Genomic DNA, 14588 nt, shown 5'->3' with positions numbered 1-14588 from the left:
ACAAGGTTCTAGGTTCTCCATATCCTTGCCAACATCTGTTATTTTTTGGCTTTGTTTTTTCTTTTCTTGGCAACAGCTATCCTAATAGGTATAAAGGCCATTTTTAAATCTCTCTTGGGAATTACCTCCTGAGTCTTTGAGCCAATCCTTGAAAAGTATCACATGTAGTGAATCTTGATCTTTTGAAGAGGGACTTGTTTGATGTAATTTTCTTTTTAGAAATAACTAAAAATATTTTCCCACTCTTAATTTTTCCTTGGTAATTTCCAAGAGGATCTGAAGTAGCAGTGATCAAAAGTTATTCAGAGTGAAAGCTGGGTGATCAAGGTGGTAGATACTGCTTATGGGAACAAAATAAGGTTTAACACCAGGGAACTGGTGTTTTTAACTTACCCTGAAGGCCCTGAAAAAGGCAAGTTCCCCAGATGGTGTGCCATGAGGGCATGGCTGGAATGAAGTCATGATGTTCCCAAGATACCTTCTTTGAAATACAACATTGCTGGATAAATAAACTGACCAATATATTTTCTTTTATTTTTTTATAAGATAAAAAAATATTTTTCATGTTCTTCCCATTTCTTCTACCCTCACCCCTCCCAGTCCCTGGCACCATTTTACTGTTTCTATGTCACGTATAAGTGAGATCACACAGTATTTGTCTTTCTCTGACTTATTTCACTTAATATAACACCCTCAAAGTCTATCCTTGTCACAAATGGCAGCGTTTCCTTCTTTTTTTAATAGCTAAATGATATTCCATTGTATATGAAATATATATATAATACATATAACATTTTCTTGATCCATTCATCCACCAATGGACACTTATGTTATTTCCATATTTTGGCTATTGTATATAATGCTGCAGTGGAACATGGGACTACAGATATTTCTTTGAGGCAGTGATTTAGTTGCCTTTGGATATATACCCAGAAGTGGGATTGATAGGTCATATTGTAGTTCCATTTTTAATTTTTTGAGGAGCTTCCATACTGTTTTCCATAGTGACTGTACTAGTTTACACTCCCATTAACAGCATAGAAGGGCTCACTTTTCTCTACAGCCTCAGCAACATGTGTTATCTTTTGTCTTTTTGATAATAGCCATCCTAACAGGTGTGAGGTAATATCTCATTGTAGTTTTGATTTTGATTTCTCTTGTGATTAGTGATACTGAGCACATTTTCATGTACCTTTTGGCTATTTGTATGTCTTTTGTGGAAAAACTGTTCAAGTCTTCTGCCCATTATTTGATTGGATTATTTGTTTGGTTTTTGTTTTTGTTTGTTTTTTTTTTTTTAGTAATTAGTAAGAATTTATTGTGCAGGATTATTAGTCTTTTCAATATTAGGTTGTATGAGTTCCTTATATATTTTGGATATGAATCCATTATTCAGTGTATGGTTTGCAAATAGTGTCTTTCATTTCTTAGGTTGCCTCTTTATTTGATTGTTTGGTTCTTTTGCTGTGTAGACGTTTTTCAGTTTGATGTAGTGCCACTTATTTTTGCTTTTGTTGCTTGTATTTTTGGTGTTATATCTAAAAAAAATCACTGCCAGAACCAGTGTAAAAGAGTTTTTCCCCTATGTTATCTTCTAGGAGTTTTATGGTTTGAGTTCTTATTATTTCCATTTCAGGTTCATTTTTGTGAGTGTTATAGGATAGGAGCATGTGGATTTCCAGTTTTCTCAACACCATTTATTGAAAATACTGTCTTTCCCTATTGAGTATTCTTGGTTCCCTTTTCAAATATTAGTTGATCACGTGCACTATATTTTCTAAATGGTAAGACTAGCTTTATGACTTCATAGTCGAATCCAATGTCAGTTAAATTAAAAAGCATATTGTTTTTGAATTTGGGAGACATTTTTATGATGGTACACCATACAGTAATTAGGGAAAACTAAGGGTGTAGAAGAATGTTTCTACTGTATAAGCTCCAGTTCAGTATGTCAGGAATAAACTGAACTATGATGTGGCCAAGCTTATAATCCTGGGGTGGACAGAGGTCAATTCTGAGGCATGCCAAGGGACTTCTTGGGCAGGAATTGTTGCTTCATTCACTGACTTGGTCAGGACAAAGTCCAAATGACATTAGATTCTTCATGCCACGTGAGGCTCCCACAAAGACCTGTGGAAATGAACTGCATGGAATAAAATGCAGCCCAAACTATCAGGGCCACAGGACCTCTGCAACTCCATTCCATGGGAAGAAGGCCAAGGGACCAAGAGCTGAGAAACACTGCAGGGCTGGCTTGGACATCTCTGTAGACACAGCAGCCAACAAGACCAGGGTAATCCTGCATTCATTCTCTCTCTCTCTCTCTCTCTCTCTCTCTCTCTCTAGGGAGGATGTGAAGACAAAGAATTCTACTTTCTTAATATGGCCACTCAAAGAAACTGACACTGGGGATTTACAAGAGCTAAGACCGGAGAACCCTAGAAAGAAGAAAAAGAAACCTTCCAAGAGGTTGCCTCTCCAGGAAACGGTGTCCTCAGAATCTGATGACTCTTATGGCATCAGGTCCCAAGAGTCCTACCCCAAGAAACACCCCAAGCCCAAGGTAGGCAGGGGACGACATCGCCTATCTCCGGAACACCCTGAAACCTCTCTCAAGAATAGTGCACGTGAGGTCACTCCCCAGTTTCCAGGCCAGTTTAGGTCCCAGAGTGGCAAAAACTCTAACACCCTTAAATAATGCTGACATCCACTTCCCCAGAGAAGGTCCTCGGCCCAGGATCTGGGAGTCAGCCAGCCACACCATCGCTGCCATACCTCCACCTCAAGCAGCCCTGCCTTTCCTCCTAGAGCCACCCACAGCAGCAAAGGGCTGAGGACCACTGCTGAGAAACCTTAAAGCAGTCTAGTGGCAACTATGTTTAAGAGAGCCAGCATTCCTCCAGGGCTGCCTAGACCTCAGCCAGTCAACACTGTGGAACTAGCCTCTCTGCTGAGGTAAGACTGCCTTTCATCCTACCCATTCCTACCCTGTTTGTAAAACAGGTACACTTCCCTGTTATCTCCCACCTAGATCTCCCGTCTGTTTGTGCTGTTTTCTGGCTTTTCCTAACCATTCTTTATTGTATTATTTTCTCTGTCCTCACCACATTATACTCAGTCTTTTGGTAAATTCATCATGCCCAGAAGTTTAACCTGACAGATTACTATCATAGGATTTTCAGCTATTTTTTTTGGAAGGCAATGTACTTATAATCCAAGCCTGTAGTCTTGTTTTAAATTAATTATCTCATTTAAATTAGGGATTTTATCACTTAATGTTAAGACTGAAATTAAGATCTAGTAATGTGTCTGAGATCTGCAAAACAAAATTATTAATTTCTGGCAATTTTTATTGAGCCCTCTCTAATTGTTTTTGTCTGTAGTCTGTTGTAGGTACCTCTAGTTGAGTGCGGAACCACAATAAAAACTCTTACATTGGAAACATTTCAAAACTATTGTATTGTTTGTTTATTACTGTTTTCTTTGAACACATTTTAGCAATGACATGAAAGTATTCACTTCTTTTCATTAATTCCTTAGTGAAATTAGCTTCACTAATTTCAAAAATGAAATAGCTCTCCCAAATTCTTTTTCTAGTCAGTAATAGTCCCATAATAATAGGGTACAGATGATTATTTTTTTAATGTTTATTTATTTTTGAAAGAGAGAGTGTGAGCAGGGGAGGGGCAAAGAGAGAGGGAGACACAGAATCTGAAGCGGGCTCCAGGCTCTGAGATATCAGCACAGAGCCAAATGTGGGGCTCGAACTCATGATCTGCGAGACTATGACCTTAGCCTAAGTCAGTCGCTCAATCAGCTGAGTCACCCAGGCACCCCAGGGTACAGATTATAATAAATAAATAAAACAAATATTGGATGCTAGGAAAAGATGGATTTTAGAGTATCACCACTAATACTCTAAAAATTTGCAATCAGGGCGCCTGGGTGGCTCAGTCGGTTGGGTGGCTGACTTCGGCTCCGGTCATGATCTTGCAGTCTGTGAGTTTGAGCCCCGCATCAGGCTCCATGCTGACAGCTTGGAGCCTGGAGCCTGCTGCGAATTCTGTGTCTCCCTCTCTCTCTGCCCCTTCCCCATTCGCATTCTGTCTCTCTCTGTCTTTCAAAAATGAATAAATGTTAAAAAATTTTTTTTTTAATTTGCAACCTAATTAAAAATTGTGTTCATATTCCTGAAAGCTAGGGTGTCACCACGGTCATGGCAAAGAAATTAAAGAAGGAATCTCCTTCCAAAAATATGAAAGAAAAAGGAACATCAGCTCAGCATCAGGGTAAAGTAGTAATATAGTGAGGAAGGAATTGAGGAGTGAGGAAATGATCCAGAACAAGACAGGAGACAATGTGTGGAGAAGCAGTATGACTCCCCACAGAACTCAGAGGTTTCTCATAGGCTCTGGAATAATCATCCAGTTTTGGTTTGACCAGTGGAGAACTAGTGGGGTAGGAAAGAAACCATTCATCAAGTCATATTCATTCATGCCTTCATACATGCAAGCATTCATCTTAGGCTGTATGCATTCATTCAATTATTCAACAAGCAATTGAGTGCTGACAGTATGCCAGGCTCCAGAGAGATACTATCAGCATTTGGAAGGTACTTACCTTCTCTATCTTACCTTTCTGCATCTCTACTCTATTTTTGGACCAATCGCTGTTGTCTGGTTTAAAGGCATGTACAAGGAATGAACTATAAGACAAATATACATAAGAAAACTTTGTTGATATTACATTACAATGCATGATATTCTCAATGACATTAAGTGATATATACAGTGTGTTGTACTTTATAGATAATGTCCAATTCAGTGTGCTGGGGGAAATTGTAATAAAGACAGTGTATTTCTACTTCCAGCCAGTGTGGAATAACAGGAACCTGATTTCATTCCCTAGCCCCTGCCTGAAACAATTAAAACACCAGATAAAATGTATGTAACCACAGTTTCCAAAACATTGGACATAGGCAATGAAGTACAGGATCTCTGAGAAACAAGTGAGGTAAGCCCCATGAGTGTGCTGCTTATTTCCTGGAGTCAGTTTCCAGGCTACAACAAAAGGATCAGGAACCCAGGCAGAGCCCGGTACCTTCTTTGAATGAAACTAGGATTCTGAAAAGACCAAGGCAGTTGGAGTCTACAGGATAGAGGGCTGGAGAAGAGACAGCTACTCACAGAAACAACTCTGGATATATGTGCATAAGCTCCTTTGAGTCTTCAACTCTGTACTTACTAGTGCATGGCTGTGAGGAAACTACTCAAGGTTGGAGAAAGAACTTTCCAGAAAGGTCAGAGGGAACAATCCTTACAGCTCACATAAGGCTGGGAATACCTCCTGTTTCATCCAGTCAGTGTAGAAAACATATCTTTATTCAAGGAGCATCAGATAGAGTACTCAGAAAATGTTTGCTTCAATAGTGGAACAAAATTGGTCTTAGACTAAACACTTCTCTGGTCCCATATAATAAGGCTTAAAAGCAAACCCTAGAGGAATAAAATTGTTTCCAAATAACCTATGTCTCAACACAAAGCTCAAGAATATTTGTAGGGATTAAAAAAAGACCACCCAATAAAGTAAAATTTACAGTGTCTGGCATTCAATCAAAAATTACCAGGCATACAAAGAAACAAGGAAATAAGACCCATAATAAGTTGAAACTAACTCAGAAATTGCACAGATGTTGAAGACTACCAGAAACGGTTACTATGTTGGTATATATAAAAGATTTTATATTTTATTATTTAAATCTCTTTTAAAGATAGTTGGCTGTATGTAGTAATTTCAATAGTACACTAATGCATTTCATCCCCATACAATGCACATACATCTGTATTCATTGCCTCGGGTGATTGTGTGTTTGATTTTCACTGAATAAATCTATGCTTTTTGCATATGCCAGCCAGAAGTAATAAATGGGGTTCAGTCTGTCAAAAAATAATAACAGTTATGTATCCAGATTTTATGGCCACCCCATATAATTGGCTTGGATCATAAGTAGGGGTGGGGCCAGGATGGAGTGATTGACAGCAATACAAGAACTATATGGAATGGGTACAGTTTGACTCTCTGAAAGAGATCTGCTCTTACTAGAAGAAATGGAACGGATGTTCAAGAGACTGGATGACCACTTAAGTGATGTAAAACAGATCCATGCATCAAGTGACAGACATTACCTCTGAGTTCCTTTTCAACTCCAGGAGTCTATGGATCAATGAGTTAGCCTACTACCAATTCAGAGTAGTTCCACATAGATGAGAAACAGTCATAAAAGGGGGGAAATGTGGTAGCCAACACATTTAGACAAGAGAAATTAATTAAGGGAATAGAATTGAAAAAGAAGTAAAATTATATTTGCACATGATAAAAGAGCATACCTGAAAAACCAGAGAGAATCAATGACAACAATGATTTAAATAATGTAAGAGTTTAGTGAGGTGCAGAATAGAAATTTGACATACAGGAATCAGTAGCCTTTGTATGCACAATGGTCAGTTAGAGGATATATTGATAGAGAAAAATCTCATATACAGTTGCAAGAAATAAAATAAAATATAGCTGATTCTTGGGGCGCCTGGGTGGCTCAGTCAGTTAAGTGTCCCGACTTAAGCTCAGGTCATGATCTCATGATTCGTGGGTTTGAGCCCCACATCGGGCTCTGTGCTGAATGCTTGCTTGGAGCCTGGAGCCTGCTTCAGATTCCATGTCTCCTTCTCTCTCTGCCCCTCCTTGCTCTCACTCTCTCAAAAATAAATAAATGTAAAAAAATATTTATAAAAATATAGCTTATTCTCATTATATGTGGTGTTTATGTTCTGTAAAGTCATCTGTAACACTGAATTTAGCAAATACTGAATCGTTGCCCATAGAGAAATACAAGGTTAAGTTCCTGCAAGCCTCTGATCACATCATTTTCACTTATAAATATATAACCTTCTTTTGTCTCTCTGTTTAAAGATCCTTACTTAATATATATCTATAAACATAGAACTCACAGCCAACAGCACTATTACTCATGCCTGAATGAAGATTGTATAATACATATTTTCTTCTTGCACTTAGGAATACTAGATAGTACTTCAACATTACACTTGGGGACAGTTTTAAACAGCGAGATCACTAACAACACAAAAATGTGGAAAATGTGACACTAAACTTACTATTGAGAGGACACTTTTTTAGAGCAGAAGAGCTGAAACAAGGCAGTCAGGTGACTCATTTTTTGCCACTCTGAGCATATGTATTTCTACAAAATGTATTGACTATTGATTTTAGAATTGCAAGTAAATTTTAGTGAGTAGGTAAATTCACAAATAGAATCCATAAATAATGAGGATCAGCCATACCTAAAATAAACTTAACAATAAATGTGCAAAAACAATGAGAAAAACTTTAAAACATTCCTGAAAGACACAAAAGTAAACCTCTGTTGGTTTTAGAATGGATGGCTTAATGTCATCAAGATGTTAGTTTTCTGTGAGTTCATTTATTAAAGTAACACAATCCCAATAAAAATAACTGCAAATATTTCATGGGGTTTAAAAAGTTGACAGTAAACTTCATATGGAAAAATAAACATGTGAGAGAGGCTAGAAAATACTAAAGAAGAAAAACCACAAGGAGAAGGACTCATGCTAATACATAAAACACTGTAACATCGTTATGCCTGTGTGGTGCTAGCACAAGAAAAGCAGACTAATGGAATAGAGTAGAATCCAAAAACAGACAAATATATGTGGAAATTTAGTGTATTCTGACGATAGCATCTCAAATCACTGGAACTTTTTAGTAACTGATGCTGAGATGGCTAATGGCCATTGGAAAATAATAAAATAGATCCATGTTTCATACTACATATAAGAATAAACTCCAAATAGATCCAAGTCCTAAATGTAAAAAATGAAAACATTCAAGTATTAGAAGAAAACATGATTGAATTCCTCTATAACATGGGTGCAGAGAAAGGTTTTTTGACTATGATTCAAAATCCAGATGCAATAAAAGATTGCTCAGCTACATAAAAGTTGATTTTCAAACATGCATTACCAAAGAGGATCGTAAGCAAAGTCAAAAGACAAATGATACACTGGGAGACATTATTTGTACAGTATACCACACAAAGAGCTGATGTACTAAAATATAGAGAACTTTTAAAAATTCGGGTAAAAGAAATGACAAAAAACCTGGCATAAAAAATAGGCAAAAGATATGAACTATTCACAAAGATTAAAGAATAGACCTTAAAATGTGAAAAGATGTATAACTTCACTAATGATAAGAAAAACGGAGATTAAAACTACATTTAGAGAACTTCTGGTAATATGACAATGTGAAGTGGTAATGCAAATCATTTCACAAATAACAATTTTAAGAACTGGATAAAATTTTCTAAAAATCAAGTATTTAAAGGTACAATAAAATGTTCAAAAGCAGGCAGAATATGAGGAGTTTATTCCCCAAAAACTATGAATGGAAAAGTTAAGAACTGTGAGGTTGTGACACTCTAGCCTAAGGACACTCCCCAACTTTCATGGCCAAGACAACAGAAAAATGTAGCCTGACTGGCTCAAGGTGCCAGAGATGAGTTCAAAGCTGAAGTGGAAATTTTAAAGAAGAAATCCTGGCATCAAGAAAGCACAGTAAGAATGAGCCATGAAATCTTGGGCAAAAACTCTGTTCTAATTCCTGGCTGATCACTAAATTATGCATGTGTAAGGGCAGACCCAGGAAACCCTGTTTTGTTTTGCTTTTTTTTTTTTAATGGAAAGTAGAGAGGAATATACTTTTGCGAGATAGAGCTATGTGGAGCAAAGTCTGTGTATTTGTTACTTTTGAACTGAAATACATTTCCAAACCACATACAGTTTAGGCAGCAGTAATCTACTCTTAAGGGATTAAAGTGTCAGGGGAAAGAGCCTCAGGCTGGCAGAGCAGTTGAAAATTTAAGCAACTAAATTGCTGAAAGAGTGTGCTCCAAAATCTGCCCAAATCTTTGGCTGACCACTAAATTATTGGCCATAGGGGAAACACTGAAGGTAGCAGGGTAAAAGGCAGCAGTGAGAATCCATAGAACAGAATCGAGATTTGAACTGTTTCATACTACAGGAAAGAACAGTTTGCAGTTTTGAGTACAGGCATGATAATTTATTAGAATAGAAAAAAAAAGCAAGCAAGCCAAAATTTTTTTTTAATTTTAAAGCCTTGAAGAACGCAATAGAATCCAGCATAACAAGAATATATTCCCTAAAGTATCCAGTTTTTAACCAAAAAAAACTGAGTAGACATACAAAGAAACAGGAAAATGTGTTCCATTTTGATGGATCAAAGACCATCATTAGAAATTTTTATTGAGTCCAGATGTTGTATTTAGCTGACTTTAAAGCAGCTATTATAAATACATTTAAAGAATTAAAGGAAAATATAGTAAATATGAAGAAATTAATAGAAAATCTCAATAGAAAAATGAAGGTATTAAAAATGCAAAAGGAAAATTCTAGAGCTGAAAAGTACAACAAAACATATACTAAATGGACTGTGAACAGCAGAGTGGGGAATCTTTGAACTTGAATATAGGTCAATAAAAATTACCTAATCCAAAGAAAAGCAGAAAGGATTGGAAAAAAGCAAACAAAACCTTAGAGACCTGTCGAATGATTTGAAGTGTTTCAAAATACATAAAATTGGAGTCCTAGAAGAAGAAGTAGAGGAAAAAATTTTAAAAATTGGAGACTTCCAAAATGTTGTGGAAAACATTAGTAGATCTAACAAGCCTAAGTAATCCTAAACATGATAAATACAAATAAAACTATTCCAAGGCACATCATAGTCAAACTGCCAAAAGATGATGATAATGAAAAAACCTTGAAAGCAACCAGAGAAGGACAATATGTTACACTCAGGGGAACAATGACACAACATGAAATGACTTCTCAACTAAAACAATGGAGACTAGAAGATATAGGAATGGTAAAGTGCAGAAAGAAAAAAACTTGTAACAATTATATATTCAATGAACTATCTTCCAAATTAAAGGTGAGAGGAATTCCACTGCAATATGTTTGAGTAAACTGTTAACACAGTACCCTCTGACAGATAACTATAAACTCTGGACAAAATACAAGTAATAACTACCCAGAAACTCTGGAGAGTGACTTAAGGCAAGCAGATTCTGATGTGGCGAATTTCCTAGTATTATGTATTTTAGCTGGAGAGCAGGCTGGGGCAGGAAATGGTCAGTGCCACATGTGGAGGCTTACTCTCTAAATGAAAACACATAGTCTTTCTGGGTTGAAAAACCAGAAAACCAAGTTTGGAGATAAGTTCTGGAAAGTTCAGAGAGCATCCAAACAAGGAGAAAGCCAGAAACAGGGAGCCACAAATTTTGGTTATATAAACTTTGCCCAAGTCTCTCACTGACTCCTTAACCACATATGCACAGGCACGTTACAAGATCACCATCCAAGGCTAAAACTGCACAGAAATTTGATCTGCCATCCAAGAGGCAGAGATTTCCATTTAAGCTCAAGAAAGCTAAAATCTGTTTAAATAAAAATATCAAGGGTTCTGAGTGATGTTACAGAGTCCAGAATGTCTGCAATCTAATATTCATGAACTCTGGGATACAAGGGATACAACTTTTAAGTTATTCAACATATAACCATGAAAATGTGATCCAGTTTCAAGAGAAAAGGCAATAAACCTGATATGACCCAGATGTTGGATTATCAGACAAGGAATTTAAAGTAGCTGTTACAACTATGTCCATTCAGGTAAGCAAAAGCCGCTTATAACAAATGAAAAGACAGGAAATCCCAGCAAAGAAATGATAAAAAAAAAAAAAAAAGGAAATTCTAGAACTAAAAATTATATCTCAAGTTTAAAAAAAAAAACGAATGGGGTTATCAACAGAAGAGTCAGTAGATCTGAGATAGATCAATAGAAATTATCTAATCTAAAAAAGAGATAAAAGAATTTTTAAAAAAAAATTTTTTTTCAACGTTTATTTATTTTTGGGACAGAGACAGAGCATGAACGGGGGAAGGGCAGAGAGAGAGGGAGACACAGAATCGGAAACAGGCTCCAGGCTCTGAGCCATCAGCCCAGAGCCTGACGCGGGGCTCGAACTCACGGACCACGAGATCGTGACCTGGCTGAAGTCGGACGCTTAACCGACTGCGCCACCCAGGCGCCCCTAAAAGAATTTTTTAATGAACAGAATTTCAGGGAATTGTGGGGCCATACCCCAAAATTGAATATACTTTGTAACTGGTATTTTAAAATGAGAGGAGAGAGAGAATGGAAAAAAATATTGGGAGAAGCATTGGCTGAAAAATATCCCAAATTTCTTGAAAGACATAAATTTATAGATTCAAGAAGTTCAGTGAACCCCAGATAAAATAAATAATAAGAAAATCATAGTTACAGTGTTGAAAAACAAACTAAAAGAGAAAATCTTGAAAGCCTCCAGAAAAAAAATGACAAATTATATAAAAGGAACAATAATTAGAAATCACTGACCTCTCATCAGAAACTATAGAATCTAAAAGGCGCTGGAACAGCATCATTAAAGTGTTGAAAAATAAAATTTCTCAACCCAGAATTCTATCAAATTTGAATATATCAAAGGAAAATATTTTTCAAAAACAAAAGCAAAATAAAGACATTTTCAGATAAAAGTAAACCAGGGGAAGTTATCATCCGAAGACTTGTACTGTAAGAAATGCTAAAGGAATTTTTTTAGGCTAAAAGAAATATATATAATATAGAAAATCAGATCTTAAGGATGGAATGACCAGCATCTGAAATGGTAAATATCTAGGAAATATTTTTTTAACTGTTTTTTCCTCTCAATTCCCTTGATATAGATACAATACATATGGCAACTATAGCATTAAAGGCAACTGGTTGAGTGGTAAATGGGTCTATATGGTTGCAAGGTTTCTAGATTTTAAGTAGTGGGTTTTAACTTCTTTCTCTCAGCTCTCAAATAGGCCAACACACACACACACACACACACACACACACACACACACACACACAATGACTAAAGATAAATACATCATCTTAACCTTGACTTATATTCCAAATTCTAGAAAACATTCTTTTCCATCGTGCTTGGTACTTTCACCAAGGTAGTCCACATGCCTCTGCCATGAAATAAGTCTCAATAAATTTAAAAGAATTTAAATCATACAGAATATGTTGTTGAACTGCAATGAAATTAAGTGAAAAACCAATGGTAATAAGATATTAAAATGTCAAAATATTTGGAAATTAAACATATTCCTAAGTATAGCACAAAGAAGAAATTACCAGGTAAAATGACAAATCAAAAAGTTAGTTATTTGAAAAAAATCAATAAACCTCTAATTAGTAAGAAAAAAGGGAAAGAACAGAAATTAACACAGAGTGGTTATCACTAGAGATCCTACAGACATTAAAATCATAATGAAAGAATAATTTGAACAAATTTTATCCTGAAAAATTAAAAAACTAAGGAGAAATGGACCTTGAAAAATAAACTAAACAAAACTGACATAAAATGAAGCAGAAAATCTGAATGACCTATCTATCAGGAAATTTAATGGGTTATCTAAACCCTTCCCACAAAAGAAGTTCCAGGCCTGGATGGTTTCACTGATGAATTTTGTCAAAGAGTGAAAGAAAAAAATAACATCAATTTACACAAAATCTTTCAGACAATAGAGGAAGAGGTAGTACTTCTCAACTCTTAAGAGCCTAGTAGAACACTAACATGAAAACAAGGGTTACAATAAAAACAAAATACTATATAAATTAATCAACCTATATAATACTATATAAGTTAATCCAACCATACATAAAACAGATACTACCTCATGACCAAGTCAGATTCATCCCAAGAATGAAAGATTGTTTTAATAATCAAAACTCTGTTGATGTAATTCAATTTGTTGCAACATAAAGGATTATCTCACTAGGTACAGAAAAAATGATTTGACACAACTCAAGATCCATTCATGATACAAACTTTCAGGAAAAATGGGAAAAGAGAAAAAAAGTCCTCAAACTGTTAAAGGGTGTTGTTATGTAAATGAGTCCAAAATGGCCCTCAGGTGGATTATCTCTTTACTGCTAGCTGAGACCCATTAATGAAAGATCCTGATGGCACCAAATTCAAATTTAAGTTTATTTATTTTTTAGAGAGAACGCAAGCAGGGGAGGAGCAGAGAGAGATGGAAAGAGAATCTCAAGCAGGCTCCATGCTCTGTGCCAAGGCCAACACAGGATTGATCACAGGATGGTGAGATGATGACCTGAGCTGAAATCAAGAGTCAGTTGCCCAACCAACTAAGCCACCCAGACATCCACAATTATTTTTAAATAGTCCAAACAAGCATTTTTTAAGCTATTGACTGCTTTGCATACCCCACAAAACCTCACTCAAAGCTCTTACCTATTGAGCCTTGTAGTTATTAGACTCCAAGCAGCTGCTGCTCTTTGGAGCTCTCTCACCCAGAGACTGCCTGCCTTGATGCTGAGTGACATCACCTAGGCACATAAGCCCCCTCTCCAGTCTTTCTCTCTCAAAGCCTCTGAGAGGTTTCATGTGAGGGACACTCTCATTCAATCCTGTCCACGTGTCATCCAATAAAGTTTGTTGTGTGTAAACGCTTCTTCTGATGACATCTTTTTCCTTGATCAGTCCCTAAATCCCTCAAATTCTCTACCAAAAAAAAAAAAAAAAAAACTACAGCACTATGAATGCTTTTCCCTATGATTGGGAACAAGGCAAGGATACCCACTTCCACCACTTCTATTAAACATTGTACTGTAGTTCCTAGTCAATGCAATTGGCAAGAAAAAGAAAAGTCATTAAGGCCAGAAAATAAGTCTTAAAAAATCTTTATCTGCATAAGTCATAATTATTTACATAGAAAATTCTAAAGAATATTCATCACTACTATTAGAACTTGTATGTGAGTTTAGCAAAGTCACAGAATACAAGCTCGATATACAAGACTCCATCGTATTTCTATATACTGGCAACAGACAATTGAAAATGAAAAATTTTAAATGACATTTAAAATAGTGTCAGGGGCGCCTGGGTGGCGCAGTCGGTTAAGCGTCCAACTTCAGCCAGGTCACGATCTCGCGGTCCATGAGTTTGAGCCCCGCGTCGGGCTCTGGGCTGATGGCTCAGAGCCTAGAGCCTGTTTCTGATTCTGTGTCTCCCTCTCTCTCTGCCCCTCCCCCGTTCATGCTCTGTCTCTCTCTGTCCCAAAAATAAATAAACGTTGAAAAAAAAATTTTAAATAGTGTCAAAAACCACAAAGCACTTGGTAACAAATTTAACCAAAGAAATTACGACTTCTACATTGTAAACTACAAAACACTCCTTAGAGAAATTAAAGATGACCAAAAATAAGTAGATATGCCATGTTCATAGATTGGAAAAAATCAAAATTATTAAGACGTCAGTTCTCAAATCTGTCTATAGAGTCAATGTAATTCCACACATAATTCCAGCAGACTTTTTGATAGTTGAAACTAAGAATCTGATTCTAAAATGTATGCAGAGGGGCACCTGGGTGGCTCAA

The 14588-nt window shown here is 36.4% G+C and overlaps 1 protein-coding gene across 1 annotated transcript in view; it reads left to right on the top strand.

Moving 5' to 3' along the window:
• VWA3B (von Willebrand factor A domain containing 3B) overlaps positions 1-2857 on the top strand; it is a 200546-nt gene extending 197689 nt beyond the window's left edge. Inside the window, 3 exon segments of the mRNA XM_047069178.1 lie at positions 2347-2563; positions 2697-2805; positions 2808-2857. Coding sequence (XP_046925134.1) covers positions 2347-2563; positions 2697-2805; positions 2808-2857 — 376 coding nt within the window.
• Positions 2858-14588: the final 11731 nt, after the last annotated feature.

Source organism: Lynx rufus, unplaced genomic scaffold, assembly GCF_022079265.1.
Source record: "Lynx rufus isolate CCGP_SWC_20201006 ecotype Redwood Valley unplaced genomic scaffold, mLynRuf1.p SCAF_8, whole genome shotgun sequence".
Taxonomy (NCBI): Eukaryota; Metazoa; Chordata; class Mammalia; order Carnivora; family Felidae; genus Lynx; species Lynx rufus.
This window is presented reverse-complemented; position numbering and strand designations above follow the sequence as displayed.